Here is a 24,341-nt window from a genome sequence, read left to right on the forward strand (position 1 = left end):
GATCAGCCTGTGAGTGAATGGCAGAACAGACTCGATGGGCAGAATGGCCTACTTCTGCTCCTATATCTTATGGTCTTATGGTCTTACATGTAGTTCCACAAAATGACGCTAGGTGCAGGAGTGTCTGTACACAGGGTGGCTCTGACAGGAAATGATAAAGTAGTGGTAATTGGGGGTGTGGAGGAGTGGGTTAGTTGGGGGAGGTGTTGATCAGCCTTACTGTTTGGAGAAAGTAACTGTGTTTGAGTCTGGTGGTCCTGGTGTGAATGTTGTGTAGCCTCCTCCCTGATGGGAGTGGGACAAGCAGTTGATGAGCAGGGTGGGTGGGATCCGTCATGATGTTACTGGCCCTCTTCCGGCACCTTTCTGTATATATGTCCCTGATGGATGGCATGCTGGTGCTGGTGAGGCAATGGGCGGTTTTGACTACCAATTGTAGAGCTGTCCTGTCCTCCCCAGCGCAGTAAGTTTAAGACTGTCTTGTCCTGGAAAACAACTCTGTGGCCAATCACCTTATCGATGCTCTTTGTGATTTTATAAACCTCTGTAAACTTCAGACTTCTACGTTCCAATGACACTTTCTTCCTCCATGCTGACGGAGTGACTGCCATCTTTATCAGGATCACTAAAACAGCTGGCAGAGCCACTACTCAGTTCCACGGACTTCAGCCACTGCTTTCACTTTCTCCCTGTGACTGCTTGGCTTTCCCCTGGGCACCCCTGTTTCTTCCCACATCCTAAAGACGTGGGTTAGCTGGTTGCAGTAAATTGCCCCTAGTGTGTGGGTGAAGGGTGGAATCCAGATCTCCATCCTCCTGCAGTCTGTCCTCCACATGCCTGGCTTCATCACTCAACAATTCTCTCCCTGAACATCTAGTTAATGTCAACTGATTGTCTTGATTTTTGAGTCCCTGTTATAAAGCCTTCAATAAAATCTTCCTGCATTTTCCCTGGATTTTAGACCAACCAGGTCAGGTTAGAGTTCTGTGAATGAATGACTTGTGCAGTGGATAATGGGGAACTGGTGGATGGGCCGAGTGGTCAAGCTTTATAGAGGGGGAAGGGAAGTGGTGGATGGGCAACTGGGGGGATAGGTGGGCATGAGAGGGTAGGCACTGTGTGGATGGGGTGAGCAGGCAGAAGTGTAACACATACAAAATGCTGGAGGAACTCAGCAGGACAGGCAGCATCTATGGATTAAACCCTTCATCAGGACTGGGGAAAAAGAGATGAGGAGTCAGAGTCACAGTTGACCTTATAACTCTGACTCATCTGTTTTTCTCCAGTTCTAATGGAGGGTCTCGGCCCGAAACGTCGACTATGCTCTTTTCCATAGATGCTGCCTAGTCTGATGAGTTCCTCCAACACTTTATGTTGCTTGGATGTCCAGCATCTGCAGATTTTCTCTTGTTTGTGAAAGGAGGGGTGAGTGGAGTGTGGATGGGCGTGGCGGTAGGGGGAGGAGGTGAATTGGAAGCACAGATACACTGTGTGTGGATAGAAGCGTAGCGAGTAGATGGACCGAGCGGCCGTCAGCGGCGTGGGCGGTGCTACGGGCCGTGGCCACGCATGCGCGTCGGCAGCCGGGAGCCGGAGGATGTGCGCGCGTCCGGCCGGCGCCCGCTCCATTGTCTGCAGCCCGGGACTGGGCGGCGGGTGGCGGGGGGCGCGAGGAGGAGCGCGAGCCTCCCCCCCCCACCGCACCTATGGGCGACCGCACGGCATGATCCCAGGGGCATGGGCAGGTCGCTGAGTGCCCAGCATGGTGCAGCGAGGCCAGCGGGGCGCCGAGGCCGAGCCCGGGCCCGGGCCGGGCGACAAGAAGCTGCGGGTGGGGTTCGTGGGCATCGACGGCGCGGCCGATGGTCCGGCGGGCGGCCCCGGCCCCGACCCCTCCTGCACCCGGGACGGGGCACTGTTGATCGCGGGTGCCGAGGGCGGCGGGGTCCTGGGCAAACCGCGTTCCGGCGGCGCCAAGCGGCCCAGGAGGAAGGCGGCGTATCGGAAGCTGCAGAACTTCATGTACAACGTGTTGGAGCGGCCGCGGGGCTGGGCCTTTATCTACCACGCCTATGTGTGAGTACCGGGCCCGGGGGGGCCCTCCACCCGACTTTGGGGGTAGATGAAAGCCAGCCCACGTCTATGTGTGAGAATGGGGTGGGGGGGCGGGGGTGCTGGAGCACCTACTCGACCCTGGGGGAACCCAGCGGCCAGCCCTTCAGTTATTACGCCTTCGTGAATTCTAGACCCGGGGTCACTCACCAGAACCCGGGGGGGGGGGGGACCGACTGCCTGACTTGGGGGCTAGGTCTTCATGGACCGTTCTTGTGCCTGAGTACCGTATCCCGGGGGAACGCATTGGCAGTCCTGCAGGATTCCCTGGAGGTTAATTAGCGGTTTGAGTCGATGGTGAGGAAGGCAAATGCAGTGTTAGCATTAATTTCGAGCGGGCTAGAACATAAAAGTAAAGGTGTAATGCTCATAATGCTTATAAGGCATTAGTGAGACTGCATGAAGTATTGTGAGCAGTTTTGGGCCCCTTATCTAGGAAAATATGTGCTGGCATTGTGGAATGTCGAAAGGAGATTCACGAGAACAATCTCAGGAATGAAAGGGTTAATGTATGAGTAGCGTTTTATGGCTTGGGGCCTGTACTCGCTGGAGTTTAGAAGAATGAGGGGGATCTCTTTGAAATCCTTTCTCCTATGGTCCACCCTGCTCTCCAGCCCTTTACCTTTACTACCTACCTGGCTTCACCTATCAGCTTCTAGCTACCCTCCTTCGCCTCCCCCTTCTGGCATCTACCCACTTTCTTTCAATCCTGAAAAGTCGTCTGTTTATTCATTTCCATAGATAATGACGGGCCTGCTGAGTTCCTCCAGCATTGATTGTGTGTGTGTTGCTCTAGATTCTGCAGAATCTCTTGTGAATATTGAAAGGTTAGATAGAGTTGACAAGAAGTGGGCGAGTCTAGGACCAGAGGGCACAGCCTCAGAATAGAGGGACATCCATTTAGAACAGAGATGAGGATCAAAAATAAGTCAAAGCATCGTTTCTGTAAAGGGAAATCTTGCTTGACAAATCTGTTAGCGTTCTTCTAGGAGTAACAAGCAGGGTGGACAAAGGAGAGGCAGTGGATGTCATTTTCTTGGATTTTCAGGAGGCATTTGATAAGGTGTCACACATGAGGCTGCTTAAGATAAAATCCTATGGAGTTACAGGAAAGATACTGGCATGGATAGCGGAATGGCTGAAAGGCAGGAAGCGGTGAGTTGGAGTAAAAGGGGCCTTTTCAGTTTGTCTGCCAGTGACTTGTGGTGTGCCCCAGAGGTCAGTATTGGCACCGCTACTTTTCATATTGTTATGACTTAGGTAATGGAATTAATGGCTTTGTGGCAAAGTTTGCAGATGATATGAAGATAGGTGGGATGGTAGGCAGTGTTGAAGCAATGAGATTGCAGCAGGAATTAGATAAGTTGGAGGAATGGGCAAAAAAAGTGGCAGATGGAGAACAGTGTCTGGAAATATATGTTAATACATTTTGGTAAAAGGATCAATAGTGCAGACTGTTATCTAAATGGGGAGAAGGTTCAAACATCAGAGGTGCAGAGTGACTTGGGAGTCCCCATACAACAATCCCAGAAGGTTAATTTACAGGTTGAGTCTGGTATAGAAGGCAAATGCAATGTTGGCATTTATTTCACGGGAAATAGAATGTAAAAACAAGGAGATAACGCTGAGCCTTTATAAGACACTATTCAGGCCCTACCTGGAGTATTGTCAATGATGTTGGGCCCTATAGCTCAGAAAGGATGTGTTGTCATTGGAGAGAGTCCAGAGGAGGTTCACGAGGATGATTGCAGGAATGAATGGATTAATATGAGGAGTGTTTGGCAGGTTTGGGCGTGTTCTCACTGGAATTTAGAAGAATGTGGAGGGCTCTCATTGAAACCTACCAAATGTTGAAAGGGCTAGATAGGGTGGATGTGGAGAGTGGGGTTATCCAGAACTAGAGGGCACAGCCTCAAAATTGAGAGGCGACCTTTTAGAACAGAGGTAAGGAGGAATTTTTTTAGTCAGAGAGTAGTGAATCTGTGGAATGCTCTGCCGCAGACTGTGGTGGAGTCCGTGCATATATTTAAGGTGGAAGTTGATAGTTTCCTGATCGGTCAGGGCATCAAAGGATATGGTGAGAAGGCAGATGTATGGGGTTGAGTGGGATCTGGGATCAGCCATGATGGAATGGCAGAACAGACTCGATGTGCTGGATGCCTAATTCTGCTCCTATGTTCATGGACATGTGGAGGAGGAATTTCTTTACCCAGGGAGTGGTGAATCTCAAATTGATTGCAGAGAGGCCAAATCTGGGTATATTTAAAATGGAGTTTGATAGGTTCTTGATTAGTTAGGGTGTTGTCAAAGATGACAGAAGGCGGATGAATGGAGCTGAAAGGGATAATAAATCAGCCATAATGGAATGGTGGAGCAGAGTCAATGCTCTGAATGGCCTAATTCTGCTCCTATGTCTTGCAGTCTACCCATCGCTGTAGGGACCAACCACAGAACCCTGGGCTGTTATCTATCATGCCACTGTGTGAGTACCACGGTTTGGGGGGGCGGGGGGGGGGGAGAAGATTCATCAGCCCTGGGAGATCATTCCCATCTGGAGTGCACACTCACTCCAGAAGTCCATCCACAATATATCCCTTCAGCAGCACAGGTGCCCCAGCTTGCTGCTCCCATGCGCCTGACCGTGACGCTCTTCTTGGCTGAGAGGAGTGGGATGAAGGGGGCAGAGGGGAGGTAATTCGGGGCCTGTAGGGTGGGAGGAAAGGGGTGAGAATATGGGCAGGGGAGAGGAAATGCATTCAGTCTCTGTGTGTCTGTCTTAAGTGTTTGAGGGGTTAACAGAGAAAGCAAGGGGAAGGGAGGTAAGCAGTGAGAGAGTGATGCAGTGTTGGTGTGTAGTCACATAATGTCCAGCAAGCTCTCACTCCCCCTAAGGTCTATCCACAATTTTAATTCAAATTAGTTCCTTCATTAACTGGTGCTATCAATCAATGTTCATTGAATGACAGAATTCAAATATTGTTCATAGCACAGAAAGTGCTGGAAAAACTCAGTAAATCCGGCAGCATCTGTGGAGAGAGAAACATTGGACAGTTGATGCCCTTGCATTAGAATGTGATGGGTCCTGGTTGAAGGCTGTTGACCGTTTCTCTGCCTGACCTTTGAAATATTAATCAGGCCAGGCAGCATCTCTAGGAAGAGGTATAGTCGACGTTTCGGGCCGAGACCTGAAACGTCGACTGTACCTCTTCCTAGAGATGCTGCCTGGCCTGCTGTGTTCACCAGCAACATTGATGTGTGTTGCTTGAATTTCCAGCATCTGCAGAATTCCTTGTGTTTGCGAAATATTAACCCTATTTCTCACTGCCTGCCTGCTGAGAAATGTTAACCCCATTTCTCACTGCCCAACCTGAGAAATGTTAACCCTGTTTCTCACTACCTGACCAGCTGAGAAATGTTAACCCCCTCACTGCCCGACTGAGAATTATCAACCCCGTTTCTCTCTGTCTGACCTGAGAAATGTTAACCTCGTTTCTCTCTGCCTGACCTGAGAAATGTTAACCCCATTTCTCACTGCCTGACCTGAGAAATGTTAACCCCATTTCTCACTGCCTGACCTGAGAAATGTTAACCCCATTTCTCACTGTCCGGCCTGAGAAATGTTAACCCTGTTTCTCACTGCATGACCAGCTGAGAAATGTTAACCCCTTCACTGCCCGACTGAGAAATGTCAACCCTGTTTCTCGCTGCCTGGCCTGCTGAGAGTTTTCAGCATTTTGTTCTTTCAATTTCAGATTTTCAGCATTTGCAAGATTTTACTCTCGACTGTTGGATTTCATTCAAAGCATGTTGCAGTGATGTCAGCTTGTTGCAGTGACTGGAATGTGACACTGATAATTTATTAATATATTAGTTATTGCCTGCTAGTATAACTAGTTTAGATTCTCTCCTTTCTAATGCACCTTTTCACTGTGGGCTGCAGCTATTACCTGCTTCACCCTCCTGTTTATCTCAGAGTGTGACAATGTTACTCATTTTAATGGAGGCGGGGGAAATCTGTTCTAAGGCTGCTGACTACTGGTTGTCCTAATTTCAGGCTTGTTTTGCTGTCTAATGTTCTGGGAAAATGTTTGGAATATGTGCTTGTAACAGTGTAAGTGGGATATGCTCACTGTGTAATGAGAACTCTTGATTGATTCAAGCTCTCAAAGAGCTGATCGATCTCTGCAGTATTGCTAACTTCAGCACCTATGGGTAGGGCTGGGAAGAGTTTCAGCAAACCTATATCCTGATGAAACCTATTTGGTGCTTCAGGGCCCATCACTAAAGTACCTGTATGAGCTCTCACAGAGCCGATCGCCCACTTGGAGCCATTTCCACCCACTGAGTAAGTGCGAGCTCTTCACACCGATCCCCCGGTGCTGTGCTGTGTTTTTGCCACTGAATCGGTCATTTTGGATCTTTATATCGGATCACCTGTAAGGTTAAATTGGGCAGAGAGGGTTCATGGGATTAGATGAATAAGTTAATGGTACTTTAGACAGAGCAGAATCATTTGGCCCATTGATCCTGCTCTGTCATTCCATCATGGCTGATTTCTTTCCCCTCTCAACCCCATTTTCCTGTCTTCTCTTGTAACCTCTGACACCCTGACTAATCAAGAAGCTATCAACCTCTGCTTTAGATATACCCATTGACTTGATGACCACAGGAGAATGTAGAAGTGAATTCCACAAAGTCACTGCCCTCTGGCTGAGGAGATTCTACCTCATCTCTATTCTAAAGGGACATTCCTCGATTCTGAGTCTGCCCCCTGGTCCTTGATGCCCCCAGTATTGGAATCATCCTCTAAAACAGGTTCCTAACCTGGGGTCCACAGACCCCTCAGTCAAAGCTAGGGGTCCATGGTGGGCACATGACCAAGTGGTTAAGGCATTCGACTAGCGATGTGAAGGTCGTGAGTTCGAGTCCCAGCCGAGGGAACGTGTTGTGTCCTTGAGCAAGGCACTTAATCACGCATTGCTCTGCAACGACACTGGTGCCAAGCTGTATGGGTCCTAATGCCCTTCCCTTGGACAACATTGGTGTTGTGGAGAGGGGAGACTTGCAGAATGGGCAACTGCTGGTCTTCCATACAACCTTGCCCAGGCCTGCTCCCTGGAGAGTGAAGACTTTCCAGGTGCAGATCTATGGTCTCACAAGACTAATGGATGCCATGGTATGAAAAGGTTGGGGACCTCTGCTCTGTGCCACCACCCAGAATGTGTTTATTTGCATTCTGATTGCACCCACTGTACTGAAGAGCATTGGATGAGGAGACCGGTGCTGAAATCAGTTTGTTCTGAGGTGCTGAGAAGATCCCACCCAATGCCAGAGCTTTTGCAGGCTAATCTTTATTCCACCCTAACAAATTATGTTCATTTTTATTATCCACAATTTTTGCTAACTATTTCATCTCCGTGCATATAGAGTAACACAGAAAATGTTGGAGGAGCTCAGCAGGTCAGGCAGCGTCTCAGGGGAGGGTGAGTAAACAGTTGACACTTCTGGCTGAGACCCTTTGTCAGGGCTAGGAAGGAAGGAGGCAGAAGCCCGAATCAGATGATGGGGCAAGGGAAAAGAGTACCAGCTTTCTTCCTTTCCATTCTGTTGAAGGGTCTTGGTCTGTTTATTTCTCTCCGTAGATGCTGTCTTACTTGCTGAATATCTCCAGCATTTTTGTGTGTGTTGCTGTGGATTTCCAGCATCTGCAGATTCTCCTGCGTTTTTGAGCAGATAGTGTTGTCTACTGTGAGAGACTGGAAAACCAGATGGTTTTGTTTAGATCCAAGGACCCAATCAAAAAACATTAAAGCTCAACCAACCAGCCCGCTGACTGAGTCGATGCTCAGGTGGTTTATAAAGCAGGTGTTATGTTTCTTTCAATACAACAGTAGCTGCAACTTCACCAGTTGTAAATGTTCCAAGATTGCCCTGATACTGTAGGACAAATAACACACATAAAAGTTGCTGGTGAACGCAGCAGGCCAGGCAGCATCTCTAGGAAGAGGTGCAGTCGACGTTTCAGGCCGAGACCCTTCGTCAGGACAAATACCTGGTTTTGGGTTGTTATCTGAAAAGGTGTTTGGAGACAGGGCAGGGTACTTTTCAAGACCCCCACCATCTAGGCCATGCTCTCTTCTCACTACTACCATCGGCCAGGAGGTACAAAAGCCTCAGGTCCCACACAACCAGGTTTATCCTACAACCATTAGGCTCAGGAACCAGAGGGGATAACTTCACTGTCCTCAACTCTGAACTGATTCCACAACCTACAGACTCACTTTCAAAGACTCTTTGCAGCTCATATTCTTGGCTTTGATTTTTTGCAGTCTGTCTTTTGCGCGTTGGGTGTGCGGGTCGGCCTTCGTGTGTGGTTTTCCATAAGTTCTCTTATTTTCCTGGGAATGCCTGCAAGGTAATGAATCTGAAGGTATTGTATGGTGACAAGTGCATACTTCGATAAAATTATTTGGATTTTTTCTTCTCTACTTCTAGTTATGTAATGAGAAGGACAGTGAGTGGGAAATAGAGACAGAGTGGGATTGTCACAGGCAGAAAACTTGGCTGGCTGCTGAAAACCTCATGGTCTATTGAGAATGGCATTTCAATTTTGGGAATGTGCACTGTAAACAGTTTTAGTTTTAGAATGAAAGTGTGCTGATATTCCCATAGCTGCCGCGCCAATTATTTCATGAGCTGTCAGGATTAGTCTTCAAACTGGTCTTATCAATACTCTTGTCACTTAAAGCTCTCTTTGAACATAGAGGATTCAGTGCTGTGTAAAAACTGCACGGGTGTGTGCAGGTGAATATTTTCAATAAATAATATTGTGGAATAAATTTAAAAGGCTCTGTCATTGTTTTCAGGTGATGGTTACACTTGTCTTTCAAGCCTGCAGCACAGCTTGTGACAGTGATAGCTCTTTGAGTGTGCTTTCTGCTTTAATTCACATCACTACTCTTTCTCCATGACCTGGAATGTGTTTGTTCTGTCACTGGTTCCTCCAGTTCCTGTTCAATCTGCTTTCACTTCCCTCTTGGGTAGCGTGTTCCGGATTATAGCAGCTTGCTTTTACTATAAATCTGTGCATTCTGCTAGCAACCTTCCTGCCAATTTCTATTTTCTTGAGTGCTCCCTATCTAAATTCTTCCCCACCACCTAATCTTCGAGACTTCCATTAATTCTCCTGTGACCTCTAATTTCTCCACTTGCTCCTTTGCTTGAGACTTACTTGCTTTGAAATTATTTTCATCTTAGGAAGCCAGTTCTTGCTCTGTGCAAGACTTCACAGCCTACAGCTCACTCAATCAACAGATCCCTCAGTTACATTTCTTTTGTTAGTTCTCTGCTATCTCCTTCTCTTCTCCTTTCTGTGCATTCTAAGCTGGCTGAATCCTATGGAATCATGGAGATGTGTGGCATGGAAACAGACTCTTCAGACTTGCACTATCCCAACATTAACTGCATATTTTATTCTCCCTGCATTCCTATCTTTGCCCCCCCCCCCCACCCACTCCTTGCCGCTTGTCCATACACTAGTGGACATTTAACCTACCAAAGTGCATATTTGGGAGATGGATGGAAAGCAGAGTATCTGGACTCAGAAACGTGCAAACTCCACACAGACAGCACCAGTCTGGATCAAACCTGCATCTCGCCTCGTCTCTACTAGTTGCCCTACCGTGCAGCCTTCTGTGAGGACGGAGAGTCTGGCAGAGGTGTGACCGGTGAGTGGATTGTTCTCCTGTTTGCAGGTGGCTTCTGCAAGGAGTTCGGAGCCTCACTGATTGCTGCTGCTTCATTTTGGGTGGACACAGGTCTGGGGTTCCCAGGAGTTTGGAGGAGAATGTCTCAGTTTTCAATGAATGGAAATCACTTGTTTTGGTGGCAAAACAAGAGGGCATAGACTTAAGGTCAGAGATTTAAAAAGGACACGAGTCTTCCATATGCAAGAAACTCCCGTGTTACGACAGCTCCCGTAACAAACTCACCCTTACAGAATTCACAAATACTGTACTACTATAAAAAAAACTGAATTTTGAGATATTCCCTCTCAGAATTTGTGTAAAATTAAAAGAACCATCAATTTTATTTTTTCAATGCAGATGATGTGACTTCGCGTTATGGAAAATCACCGTTTGGACAGTTTTCTCAGAACACCTTCCCATAACGTAAGGGGGATTTCCCGTGTCCACCACCCTCTGAGCGGTAACCTTGTACCTCAGATCTCCGGCTTGCAGAATTGGGACAGAAGGACTTGCTGATTTTACTTTGGTTATATTCTTTGACTGTATTTAAATTGTAATTATTTTTAAACTCGTTGCAACTTTATTTATTGCAATTTTAAACAGTTTCTGAGTGCCTGTCAGTACATCTGCCTCTTGCCAAAGACAGCCCAACCACATTAGTGAAAGGATCTCAGTGGTACAATCCCCATGGCTTCTCTGGTCTCCTGAGTGCCCTTCCCACCCTGCCAGTCCAGGTGGACCATCAGTTAAGGCGATGGGTTAAACTGGCGGGGGCTGTCTGACATTGACCTTGTTTTAATTAAAACAATTCCTGAGAGACTGGACTGTCCTGTAGCGCCATTCCACACATAGAAAACATAGAAAATAGGTGCAGGAGTAGGCCATTTGGCCCTTCGAGCCTGCACCGCCATTTATTATGATCATGGCTGATCATCCAACTGAGAACCCTGCACCAGCCTTCCCTCCATACCCTCTGATCCCCCTAGCCACAAGGGCCATATCTAACTCCTTCTTAAATATAGCCAATGAACTGGCCTCAACTGTTTACTGTGGCAGAGAATTCCACAGATTCACCACTCTCTGTGTGAAGAAGTTTTTCCTAATCTCAGTCCTAAAAGGCTTCGCCTTTATCCTCAAACCATGACCCCTTGTTCTGGACTTCCCCAACATCGGGAACGATCTTCCTGCATCTAGCCTGTCCAATCCCTTTAGGATTTTATACGTTTCAATCAGATCCCCCCTCAATCTTCTAAATTCCAACGAGTACGAGCCTAGTTCATCCAGTCTTTCTTCATATGAAAGTCCTGCCATCCCAGGAATCAATCTGGTGAACCTTCTTTGTACTCCCTCTATGGCAAGGATGTCTTTCCTCAGATTAGGGGACCAAAACTGCACACAATACTCCAGGTGTGGTCTCACCAAGGCCTTGTACAACTGCGGTAGTACCTCCCTGCTCCTGTACTTGAATCCTCTTGCTATAAATGCCAGCATACCATTCGCCTTTTTCACTGCCTGCTGTACCTGCATGCCCACTTTCAATGACTGGTGTATAATGACACCCAGGTCTCGTTGCACCTCCCCTTTTCCTAATCGGCCACCATTCAGATAATAATCTGTTTTCCTGTTTTTGCCACCAAAGTGGATAACTTCACATTTATCCACATGAAATTGCATCTGCCATGAATTTGCCCACTCACCTAACCTATCCAAGTCACCCTGCATCCTCTTAGCATCCTCCTCACAGCTAACACTGCCGCCCAGCTTCGTGTCATCCGCAAACTTGGAGATGCTGCATTTAATTCCTTCATCCAAGTCATTAATATATATTGTAAACAACTGGGGTCCCAGCACTGAGCCTTGCGGTACCCCACTAGTCACTGCCTGCCATTCTGAAAGGTCCCGTTTATTCCCACACTTTGCTTCCTGTCTGCTAACCAATTCTCTATCCACATAAATACCTTACCCCCAATACCGTGTGCTTTTAAGTTTGCACACTAATCTCCTGTGTGGGACCTTGTCAAAAGCCTTTTGAAAATCCAAATATACCACATCCACTGGTTCTCCCCTATCCACTCTACTAGTTACATCCTCAAAAAATTCTATGAGATTCGTCAGACGTGATTTTCCTTTCGCAAATCCATGCTGATTTTGTCCGATGATTTCACCGCTTTCCAAATGTGCTGTTATCACATCTTTGATAAGTTTCCCCACCACCGACTTTAGGCTAACTGGTCTATAATTCCTCGGTTTCTCTCTCCCTTTTTTAAAAAGTGGGGTTACATTAGCCACCCTCCAATCCTCAGGAACTAGTCCAAAATCTAACGAGTTTTGAAAAATTATCACTAATGCATCCACTATTTATTGGGCTACTTCCTTAAGCACTCTGGGATGCAGACCATCTGGCCCTGGGGATTTATCTGCCTTTAATCCCTTCAATTTACCTAACACCACTTCCCTACTAACATGTATTTTGCTCGGTTCCTCCATCTCACTGGACCCTCTGTCCCCTACTATTTCTGGAAGATTATTTATGTCCTCCTTAGTGAAGACAGAACCAAAGTAATTATTCAATTGGTCTGCCATGTCCTTGCTCCCCATAATCAATTCACCTGTTTCTGTCTGTAGGGGACCTACATTTGTCTTTACCAGTCTTTTCCTTTTTACATATCTATAAAAGCTTTTACAGTCAGTTTTTATATTCCCTGCCAGTTTTCTCTCATAATCTTTTTTCCCCTTCCTAATTAAGCCCTTTGTCCTCCTCTGCTGAACTCTGAATTTCTCCCAGTCCTCAGGTGAACCACTTTTTCTGGCTAATTTGTATGCTTCTTCTTTGGAATTGATACTATCCCTAATTTCTCTTGTCAGCCACGGGTGCACTACCTTCCTTGATTTATTTTTTTGCCAAACCGGGATGAACAATTGTTATAGTTCATCCATGCAATCTTTAAATGCTTGCCATTGCATATCCACCGTCAATCCTTTAAGTGTCATTTGCCAGTCTATCTTAGCTAATTCACACCTGTCCCAGCATTGACACTGTCAATCCCTCCACTCCTCGGCAAGTGGTGGAATTGCTGTCATATGACCATTGGCCATTAGGCTCATTGAGTTTGCTTTGCCATTCAATCATGGCTGATTTATTATTTATCAAATCCATTCACCTTTGATACCCTGGCTAATCAACCTCTGCTTTAAACGTACTGAATGTTGTGGCCTCCACACTTGCCCTTGGCAATGATTTCCATTGATTCACCACCATCTGGTTAAAGAAATTCCTGTTTCACCACCCTTTGTTTAAAGAAATTCCTCCTCATCTCTGTTCTAAAAAGGTACATATTTTACAACATATGCCAGATATATTAAACCTGTTTCTGATCTTTCTATTCTGAGGCTCTGCTCTCTGATCCTAGACTCTCCCACTACTGGAAACATCCCCTCTGCGTCCTCTTTATCCAGACCTTTATTATGATCTCAACACATGCTGTTTCACCTTAAGCCTGAGTTATTCATCATGGAAGCAGTTCCTTCAGTCCAGTTTGTCCAAGCTGATCAATGCTGTTAGTCCCATTTGCCTATGTTTGGGAGACTTGCCTCTCCCACCATCTCCAAGGCATGTGATAGAACACTTGCCTGGATTGGTGCATGCCAGCAATTCTAAAAGCCTGACACCACTTGGTACAAATCGACAATAAAATATCAGTAACCCATTTGATCTACCACCTTGAATCTTCATTCCCTGTGCACAGGGACTGCAGAGTGAACAATCTGCAAGGTGCCCTGCACTTCCTCAGCTGGGCAGTTTGTAACTTCTGTCTCAAGAAGGAAGAAGGTCGCAGGTGTCTGGGACAGATCTTGATCTGCAAATGGATTGCTGCTCCGTCATCTTCACAGTCCAAGTGCTGGAACTCCCTCACATATAGCACTGTGGGATCACCTTTCCCAGAAGGACCACGGCTATTTGATGCATTACCCCTACATTTAACAGAAAAGTCTCCTGTACTTATGGTTATTAAAATTGAGCCTCTGTTCTTTGAATTTAATTTCTCACAAGGTTCTTCCAAAAATTACTTCCAGTGTTACATTTGGAGCTAGCCTCATTTGAGCAAAAGCTGTCCCTTCTCCAGTTCATGTTCATAAAAGGCACCTATCATCTTATGTGACTAACCTGCCTTTCACCTCTCCCCACCCTCTCCTACACCATGCCCCAGTCCCATTTCCCCCTCACCTTGTTTCCTTACCTGCCTATTACCTCTCCTTCACCGTTTCTCCTCTCACCTTACTTGCCTATCGCCTCTCCCCACCCTCTCCTTCACCATGCCCCAGTCCCATGTCACCTTCTCACCACATCTCCTTACCTGCCTATCACTTCCCCCCCACCCTGTCCTTCACCATGCACCAGTCCCATGTCACCTTCTCACCATATCTCCTTACCTGCCTATCATTTCCCCCCATCCTCTACCAAACTCCCCATTCCCATTTCCCTCTCTCACCTTATCTCCTTACCTGCCTATCACTTCTCCTTCACCATTCCCCATTCCCATTTCCCTCTTACCTACCTATCACCTCCCTTTGCTGCTTCTCCCCCTTGTCTTCCTTCCATGGCCTTCTGTCATCTATTAGATTCCCCCTTCTTCAGCTGAGTATCTTTCACTAATCAACTTCCTAGCTCTTTACTTCACCCCTTCCCCCCTCATGGGTTCACCTATTACCTCGTGGTTCTTCCTTCACTCCCCCTCCCCCCACTTTTTTGGACTGACTCATCTTTTTTCCAGTCTGATGAAGGGTTTCAAACAGAAATGTCGACTACTGTTTTCCACAGATGCTACCTGGCCTGCTGAGTTCCTCCAGCATTTTGTGTGTATTGTTTGGATTTCCAGAATCTGCAGATTTTCTTTTGTTTGGGAGAAGATCTTTGTTCATCAGCAGCACCAGAGTTGATCTCCATTCAGTGGGGATGCTTTCAAAGGCCAATTATTTTTGTCAGCTATGAGTCAGTGATCATTCCTGATTACTGCTGCTGTTGCTTTGTTTTGCACTGACAGTAGGTCAAAATATTTCCATTCTTCGTAGCCCTAGTTTCATGTTTGCTCTGATACATCCACTTTTCTTGATGGTTCTGATCACAGCTGTGCCCATTAACCAGAGTGTTACCAGTATGAGAGGGCCTCTGACTCCACCTTCAAGCGCTCTGTGTGTGTGATCAGAATCCGATTTATTGTCACTGATCTATGTTGTGAAATTTGTTTTGTGGCAGCAGTATAGTGTAATACATAAGTTATAGATTACACTAAGAATATATATGAGAATAAGGAGCAAAATAGTGTGGGTTCATGGACTGTTTCAGAAATCTGGTGAAGGGGAAGAAGCTGTTCCTTAAAATACTGAAAGTAGGTCTTCAGGCTTGCGTACCTCCTTCCTGATAGTAATAAGAAGGGGGCATGTGCAGGATAGTGAGGGTCCTTAATGATGGATGCTGCCTTATTGAGGCACTCTTTTGAAGATGCCCTTGATGCTGGTGAGGCTAGTACCCATGACGCTGGCTGAGTTCACGATCCTCTGCAGCTTTTTCCAATTCTGTGCATTGATGCTTCCATACCAGATGTTGATGCTGCCAGTCAGAATGCTCTCCGCAGTACATCTGTAGAAATTTCTACAGATTACTGGGAGTGAAATCCTAGCATTTATGGATTCATTAGTTTCTGCTTGTTACACCTGTTAGTGTTTAGGGCAACAACAAAGGTCCTCCACATGTCTGTCCTTGGCCACTCAGATGCAGAAGGATCCTTCATTGCTGTTTCTGTAACAATTTTTTTTTACCAGTCAGGGTTTTTAACCCTGAGCTGAATCCCCAAACCCGGAGGACTGGTGGATCACTTGTAGTCTGGCCCTTACCCTTTGACTTGTTTGGCATGGGCGACCCTACCAAGAGCCAAAGCATAAATAGTCATAGTCATACTTTATTGATCCAGAGGGAATTTGGGTTTCATTACAGTTGCACCAACCAAGAATAGAGTATAAATATAGCAATATAAAACCATAAATAATATGTAAATTATGCCAGGAATTACGTCCAGGACCAGCCTATTGGCGCAGGGTGTCTGACCCTCCAAGGGAGGAGTTGTAAAGTTTGATGGCCACAGGCAGGAATGACTTCCTATGACGCTCAGTGTTGATTCCTCCAGCATGACTCTCTGGGTCATTGAGGCATACAGACCTTTTGGAGCACCGCGGCCAAAAAGACTCTCACAGCTACCTGGACTATTCCTCTTCCCACCTTGTCTCTTGCAAAAATGCCATCCCCTTCTTGCAATTCCTCCATCTCCGCGGCATCTTCTCTTAGGATGAGGCTTTTTCAGAATCAGAATCCTTTATTATTGCCAAGTATGTGGACACATACAGGGAATTTGGTGCCGGTTTCCCTGAGCTCTCGCTGTACAGAATCAAAAAGCAAACAAAACAATAGTTCAAATAACCATGAACTATATACAATGAGGTACATCTGTGTATGTACAGGTGGACTTGGTTTATAATAGACTAAAATTCAAGTGTTCATAAGACTGATGGCATATGGAAAGGAACTGTTCTTGTACCTATTTGTCCTGGCATATAGTGATCTAAAGCGCCTACCAGAAGGAAGGAGTTGGAGCAGGTGATGTCCAGGGTGTGATGGGTCTACAATGATGCTGCTTGCTCGCTTCCTGACTCTAGATGCATATAAGTCCTGGATTTCATTCCAGGACGAAGGAGATGTCTTCCTTTTTTTTAAAAAAGAAAGAAGCTTCCCTTCCACCATCAACTCTGCTCTCAAATGCATCTCTCCCATTTCACGCACATCTCTCATCCCATCCTCCCGCCACCCCACTAGGGATAGGGTTCCCCTTGTCCTCACCTACCACCCCACCAGCTTCCGGGTCCAACATATATTTCTCTGTAACTTCCGTCACCTCCAACGGGATCCCACCACCATGGACATCTTTCCCTCCCCCACTTCTGCTTTTTGTAGGGATTGCTCCCTACGTGACTCCCTTGTCCATTTTTTTCCCTCCCCCCATCCCTTCCCACCGATCTTCCTCCTGGCACTTATCCTTGTAAGTGGAACAAGTGCTACACATGCCCTTACACTTCCTCACTATCGTTCAGGGCCCCAGACAGTCCTTCCAGGTGAGGTGACACCACCTGTGAGTCGGCTGTGGTGATATACTGCTCCCGGTGCGGCCTTCTATATATTGGTGAGACCCGATGCAGACTGGGAGACCGTTTCGCTGAACACCTACTCTCTGTCCACCAGAGAAAGCAGGATCTCCCAGTGGCCACACAATTTAATTCCACGTCCCATTCCCATTCTGATATGTCTTTCCATGGCCGCCTCTACTGTAAAGATGAAGCCACACTCAGGTTGGAGGAACAACTTATATTCTGTCTGGGTAGCCTCCAACCCGATGGCATGAACATTGACTTCTCTAACTTCCGTAATGCACCTCCTCCCCTTCTTACCCCATCCCTTATTTATTATTTTTTTATACCCCCGCCTTTTCTCTCTTTTTCTCCCTCTGTCCCTCTCACTGTACTCCTTGCCTGCTCTCCATCTTCCTCTGGGCTCCCCTCCCCCTTTCTCCCTAGGCCTCCCATCCAATGATCCTCTCCCTTCTCCAGCCTTGTATCCCTTTTGCCAATCAACTTTACAACTCTTAGCTCCACTCCTCCCCCCTGTCTTTTCCTATCATTTTGGATCTCCCCCTCCCACTTCCAAATCTCTTCTTTCAGTTAGTCCTGACGAAGGGTCTCGGCTTGAAACGTCAACTGTACCTCTTCCTATAGATGCTGCCTGGCCTACTGCGTTCCACCAGCATTTTGTGTGTGTTGCTTGAATTTCCAGCATCTGCAGATTTCCTCCTGTTTGCGAGCCAAAAAGATTAATTTCTTTGTCAAAATATGCATGTTTAATAAACATTGATATATGCCTACTTCAGATAGCCATTAAATACAGAAATACCATGGGTGTTGATGAAAGAAAGGACATTAACTCCCATCCCCCAAACAGCATGAAAGAAGAAACTAAACTCAGACCCCCAAATCCGCCCCCACAGCAAAAACAGCCACAGAAGCAATCACTAATCCCTACATATAACAATTCCCAGAACAGCGAAACTAGCACCAAAACCCAACCCCTTCTACACACAAAAATGAATAGTTCACCCACCTGCCAATCGACCATAAGAAGGAAAACGCGAAAACTGAAGGAACTCAATATAAAGTACAGCCCATAATCACGTAAATCTCAGAATATGGGAAGCATCTTTTTGCTGCGTACGAGGAGAGCAGCCACATAATAATGAAGGGGTAAGGAGGAACTATCAGATTAAATGTCGTTCCTCATGGGTCCCTGGGGAGCAAAATGGCATGTGGACTTTTTGATGAATGGTAGAGCAGATGATGCGCCCATGATCTAATTCTGCTCCTAAGTTTCATGGTCTTGGGTAATGTGTGGTTATAGTAGGAAAGTAATGACCACTAACAACAGGAATTCTGCGGATGCTGGAAATTCAAGCAACACACATCAAAGTTGCTGGTGAACGCAGCAGGCCAGGCAGCATCTCTAGGAAGAGGTACAGTCGACGTTTCAGGCCGAGACCCTTCGTCAGGACTAACCCAGTTAGATCTGACGAAGGGTCTTGGCCTGAAACGTCGACTGTACCTCTTCCTAGAGATGCTGCCTGGCCTGCTGCATTCACCAGCAACTTTAAAGTAATGACCACTAACATCTTTGAAAAATATGAAACTGGAGGGAAAGTGCTGACAGGACACGGGTGTACAAATTGTCAATAGTAGCGTTATAGGTCAGGAAAGCAAAGACAGATTTGATACTCAGATGATGCTAAGCCGGATATGATCATAATTGTTATGGGGTTACAGTTTGATAAATAAAGTCTCCAAACCAGTAGGGCTAAAATAAGTGGAATATTAGTGAGGGCCTCAGAAGGAAGGCAACTTCAAAGATCCCTGCCATACTGGCCATGCCACCTTCTCACAGATCACTTTTCACTAAAATGACTGTTCTATGTGTGTTGTAAACATTGTGTATAGGTTGCTTTTCTTGTGAATGGTCCTTATAAGACATAGGAGCAGAATTAGGCTGTTCAGCCCATCGAGTCCACTCTGCCGATTTTCATGGCCGATCCCGGATCCCATTAAACCCTATACACTTGCCCTCTCACTATATTTCTTGATGTCCTAATCAATCAGGAATATGTCTTCTGCTTTGAATATACCCACAGATTTGGCCTCCATTTTTCCGATTGACAAACAATCGGAAAAGTAGCGCTTCCAATACTGACTCCTGAGGAACACTCACTGGCAGACAACCAGAAAAGGCCCCCTTTATTCCCACTTGCTGCCTTCTTCCTATCAGCCATTACTCTATCCATGCCAGTATATTTCCTCCTTGCTTGTAAAAGGTTGCCCCTCAATTTTGAGGCTGTGCCCTCTAGTTCTGGAACATCCTCTCCAGTCATTTCAACACGCAGTAGGTTTCAATGAGATCCTTCCCCATTCTTCTAAATTCCAGTGCGAACAGGCTCAGAGCTACCAAATGCTCCTCATATGTTAACCCCTTCATTCCCAGAATAATCCTTGTGAATCTCCTCTGGACTCTCTCCAATGACAAATGCATCCTTTCTAAGATAAGGGGATTAAAACTGTTGACAATACTCCAAGATGACTAGTGTCTTATAAAGCATCAGCATTATCTCTTTGTTTTTATATTCTATTCTCCTTGAAATAAATGCCAAGATTGCATTTGCCTTCTTTACCAGACTCAAACTGAATTAACCTGGGAGTAAGCACGAGGACTCCCAAGTCATTTTGTACCTCTGATGTTTGAATTTTCTCTGCATTTAGAAAATAGTCTGCACTGTTGTTCCTTTAATCGTGTATTTCCTGAACCTGTATTCCACATGCCACTTTTTTGTCCATTCTTCGAATTTGTCTAAATCCTGCTGCAATCCCGTTAGTTCCTCAGCACTACGTACCCCTCCACCTTTGTTCATACAACCTGCAAACTGCCACAAAGCCTTTGATTCCACTATCTAAATCATTGACAATTGGAAAAGTAGTGGTTCCAATACTGACTCCTGAGGAACACTCACTGGCAAACAACCAGAAAAGGCCCCCTTTATTCCCACTTGCTGCCTTCTTCCTATCAGCCATTACTCTATCCATGCCAGTATATTTCCTGTAACACTGTAGGACTTTATCTTGTTAAGCAACCTCATGTGAGGCACCTTATCAAATGCCATCTGAAAATGTAAATAAATGACATCCACTGCCTCTCCTTTGTCCACCCTGCTTGTTACTTCCTCGAAGAATTTCAGCAGATTTGTCGGGCAAGATTCCTCTTTACCAAAACCATGCTGACTTTGACTTATTTTATCGTTAGTCTCCAAGTACCCCAAAACTTCGTCCTTAATGATGGACTCCAACACTTTCTCAATCAGTGAGGTTAGCCTATAATTTCCTTGTCTTCCTCTCTTCTTAAAGAGTGGAGTGACATTTGCAATTTTCTCGTTCTCTGAGCCCTTGCCAGACTCAAGTAATTTTTGAAAAATTATGACCGATGTATCCATTACAACCATATGTAATGCTGCAGGTAAGTTACACTGCACCTGTGCATTGATGTACTTCTACAGATGACAATAAACTTGACCTTGAAAGGGATATGAGGAACCAGAAGTTCAAACATAGCTGGTTTCCAGAGAGTGTAGATATTGTAATTTTACCCATAGATGTGTGTCTGAAATGACACAGAAGCAGGTCTGAATAGACAAAGGGAGATTTTACTTCTGAAACCTAACCTCTGCTATCTGTTCTCGAGAGCGTATAGTGTGATGAGACTCTGTGTCCAGCTCTGCTAGCATGTAACAGGGCAGTGTTTTAGAGGGAGTTTCACTTTCTGTCTAACCGTGTGTCATAGTCTGGAGTATACTTTTCCTGATGTCGCACTATGCAGTGTTGATGTTGAAAGTTTACTTTCTTGCACAGGCAAGAAATCAGTGAGATATGTGAAAGGAATTGGTCCCAACACTGATCCCTGTGGAACACGACTAGTCACCAGCAACCAATCAGAAATGGCCCCCTTAATTCCCACTCTTTGCCTCCTACCAGCTAGGCAATCTTCTATCTGTTCTGGTATCTTTCCTGTAAAACCAAGGGCTCGTATTTTGTTCAGCAGCTTCATGTGCAAGACCTTGTCAAAGGCCTTCTAAAAATCCAAGTAAACAAAATAACGTGACACCAAACCACCCACTTACCAGTGCCTAATTTGGTTTCACCTGCACCACGTCACAGCCTTTTCCAAACATAGACCAAAGAGCTAAATTCGGCCATAAGACGTAGGAGTCGAATTAAGCCATTCAGCCCATTGAGTCTGTTCTGTGATTCTATCATGGCTGATTTATTTTTCTACTCAACCCCATTCTTTGGCCTTCTCCCTGTAACCTTTGGCACCTTGTCTAATCATGAACCTATCACCTTCCACTTTAAATATAACCCCACTTCAAATATACACAATGATTTGGCCTCCACAATTCTCGGCCAATGAATTCCACAGATTCACCATCCTCTGGCTAAAGAAATTCCTCCTGATCTCTGTACTGAAAGGACGTCTACTATGAGCTTGTGCCCACTGGTCTCTGGATTGTCCCACTATTGGAAACATTCCCTCCACTTCCACTCTATTTCAACGAAATCTCTCCCCCCCCCGCCCCCACACTCTGGTGAGTGTAGAGTTGAGGAGAGACCTTGCATCAAGGCAGTGTTTGACCTTGCGGTTTCTCAGCCCTGGCGAAAGGACATCAGGTTGAAGTACTCTGGTGTTATGGAAGTGTAGTGGTTAGCGCAACACTTTTGCACCCCGGAGTATTCCACAGTTTGGAGTTCAGTTCTGGTGCTGTTCTGTAAGGAGTCTCTACATCCTCTCCATGGAAAAATTACACAATATTAAACTTCATTCTTATCTCAGTAAATGAAGCAGCTCATGTCTATATGTGGCAAGATCTGGACAACATAGGGACATGGGCAGGTAACATTCACAAGGGCCAGACAGTGACCATCTCCGATAACAATAAAGATCAATGGGAGAAGTGCAGTTCAGAGATCTGAAATAAAATGCTGGAAACACCCAGCAAGTCGGTCAGCATCTGTGGAGAGAGAAACAGTTAATGTTTCATGTAGATGGGTAAACAGGAAATGAAGATTCGAAGAAATGCAGATTTTGAAAATCTGGACTAAAGGAACAAAATGCAAGAAACTTTGTTCTGGACTTGAGAGGTTAACTCTGTTTCTACTCATGCAGAATGCCTTTCTGAGTGCTTGTAGTGCTGATTGGTTTTATGTAAGTGAGAAAACATTTGTGTTCTGTTGATGAAAGGGGACAGGGTGCAGAGTGAAGGACTGGGGTGAAGATAACAATTGTTCTGGCAACAGAAATAATGAAGGTGCTGTCTCAGTGACAGTGATGAAGGTATTGTGTCAGGGCTGATGGAGAGTAAACAGAGCGAGATGAATGAAAGATACACGATGCAGGAACTGAAATGCCAAACACATCAGTTGCTGGACATCAGAGATAAAAGAAAGCTGAAAGCTATAAACCTTGTCGGCAATGCTTGCATACTAGGAATGAACAAGCTGTGAATGTGAGTCTTTGTCATGTTTATAACAGCAACAATGTATGCCCTAGATCAATCCGATCACTCGGATAGCTATATAAAGGGGGTGAGGCTTAGAGGGGTATCGATCAAGTGCAGGAAATTGGGACTAGTGGGTGGGCACCGAAGTGAGCATGGGCTGAAGGGCCTGTGTGGGAGAGTCTAGGACTAGAGGGGACAAATTCAGCGTAGAAGGGTGTTCCGTTTGAATGAAGATGAGGATTTTTTTTTATTGCCAGAGAGTAGTGAATCTGTGGAATTCATTGCCACAGGAAGTTGGGGAGGCCAAGTCTTTATATTTAAGGCAGAGGTTGTAGATTCTTGATTGGCCTAATTCTGCTACTATATTTTATGGTCTTATCTGTGCTCTGTTGCTCTACAATCACTCCATGCTCTTGATTACAAGGGCCTTCGCTGGTGAATCTATTTTCAGATAGAGTGCAGAATAGGCCCTTCTGGCCCTTGGCGCCGTGCCACCAGTACCCCATTGATATGACCTTAGCCTAATCACAGGACAAGTTACAATGACCAATTAGCCTACTGACTGGTAAGTCTTTCGACTGCGGGAGGAACTGGTGCACGTGGAGGATGCCTGTGCATTCCACAGGGATGACGTACAAACTGCTAATTGTGGAAGCTGGTACTGAACTCTGAACTCCAATGCTCTGAGCTATGTGTCACACTAACCGTTATACTGCCGTAATGGTTAGTGCAGTGCTGAAAGAAAGGTTGAGAATGAGCTGCTTCTGGAAATAAATCAATGATCTGGGGTCAAAGAAATATAAAGAGCAGAGGTGGGCAGTGGAGGGGCAGGAATATTTAGGGAGGCTATTTGCGTGTTGGACACTCAGCAGCTGATGGTATAGATCCTGTGGTGGTGGTGCAGTTTAAACTGGAGTCTTCAAAGAGACCAGAATCAGATGGATGCAGAGATGTTGGAGAGTTGTCAGGCTGGGATTCAGAAATGGAGAGGTGACTACATGAATCTGATAAATTGTAAATGGGAAGCTCTGAGTAACTGTTAGAAGTTAATCCCTCTGACAGTCATTTTGTTAATAACTGTGGCAATCGCTTGAAAAGGTGCTGGACAAGTAATGAGATGATAGGTGAATCAACTTGAATGGAGGCATAGGTCTTGTTGAGCTGCTGCCTCAGTTCCAGTGACCTGGAATCAATCCTGGCCTCTGCTGTTGTGGAGTTTGCACATTCTCCCTGCCACTGCATGGGCTGCCTCTGGGTTTTCCTCCCATGTATAGGGTTGGGGGGTTAATTGCCCTGAGTGTCTAGGTTGGTGATGGAACCTCGGGAGAATTGGATTAGTGTGGGATCAGGATTTATGGGTGGTTGATGGTCAGCAGAGCCCTTGATGGGGCAAAGGGCCTGTTTCTTAGATGCAGATTTATTTATTACGGTACATGTACATTGAAACATATAGTGAAATATGTTGGTTTGCATTAGCAACCAACACACATTCAGTTGCTAACGTAGCATGCCACACTGTTCAACAGAAAAACAACAGCAAATACGCCCCTTTCCTCCCTCCCCACCCTTGTGGATATTTGCTCAGTGCACTGAAGGTGGAGCCATACTGTCACTTGCAATAAGAATCCTGAATGTTCTCAAACTCCAGTGCGTATCAGTCTGAGCTGTGGCCACCAGTCCAAATTAAGCAAGCTTCTTAGGCCAGGAATCAGCCTGGTGAACCCTGTGTTGGGCAGTGAGCGATGAAAGATCGATCAGGTGGGATCAGTTTGAGGGACGTGATGGACTTGTATCTTTC

At 45.9% G+C, this 24,341-nt stretch overlaps 1 protein-coding gene across 7 annotated transcripts in view; it reads left to right on the top strand.

Moving 5' to 3' along the window:
- Window positions 1-1,585: 1,585 nt before the first annotated feature.
- Window positions 1,586-24,341, top strand: part of LOC134342639 (potassium voltage-gated channel subfamily KQT member 2) — a 149,414-nt gene continuing 126,658 nt past the window's right edge. For 6 of the 7 annotated variants that reach the window (XR_010017064.1, XM_063040996.1, XM_063041000.1 and 3 more), the window contains exon 1: window positions 1,586-2,076. Coding sequence is in view for 5 of the 7 variants with exons in the window: in XM_063040996.1 (XP_062897066.1) it covers window positions 1,763-2,076 (314 nt within the window). In the remaining 2 variants the exon portion in view is untranslated. Of the gene's footprint in view, window positions 2,077-9,651; window positions 9,793-24,341 lie in introns of those variants that run through there. The other variant, XR_010017065.1, reaches the window with a different exon arrangement.

The sequence above is a fragment of the Mobula hypostoma genome, chromosome 2, assembly GCF_963921235.1.
Source record: "Mobula hypostoma chromosome 2, sMobHyp1.1, whole genome shotgun sequence".
Taxonomy (NCBI): domain Eukaryota; kingdom Metazoa; phylum Chordata; class Chondrichthyes; order Myliobatiformes; family Myliobatidae; genus Mobula; species Mobula hypostoma.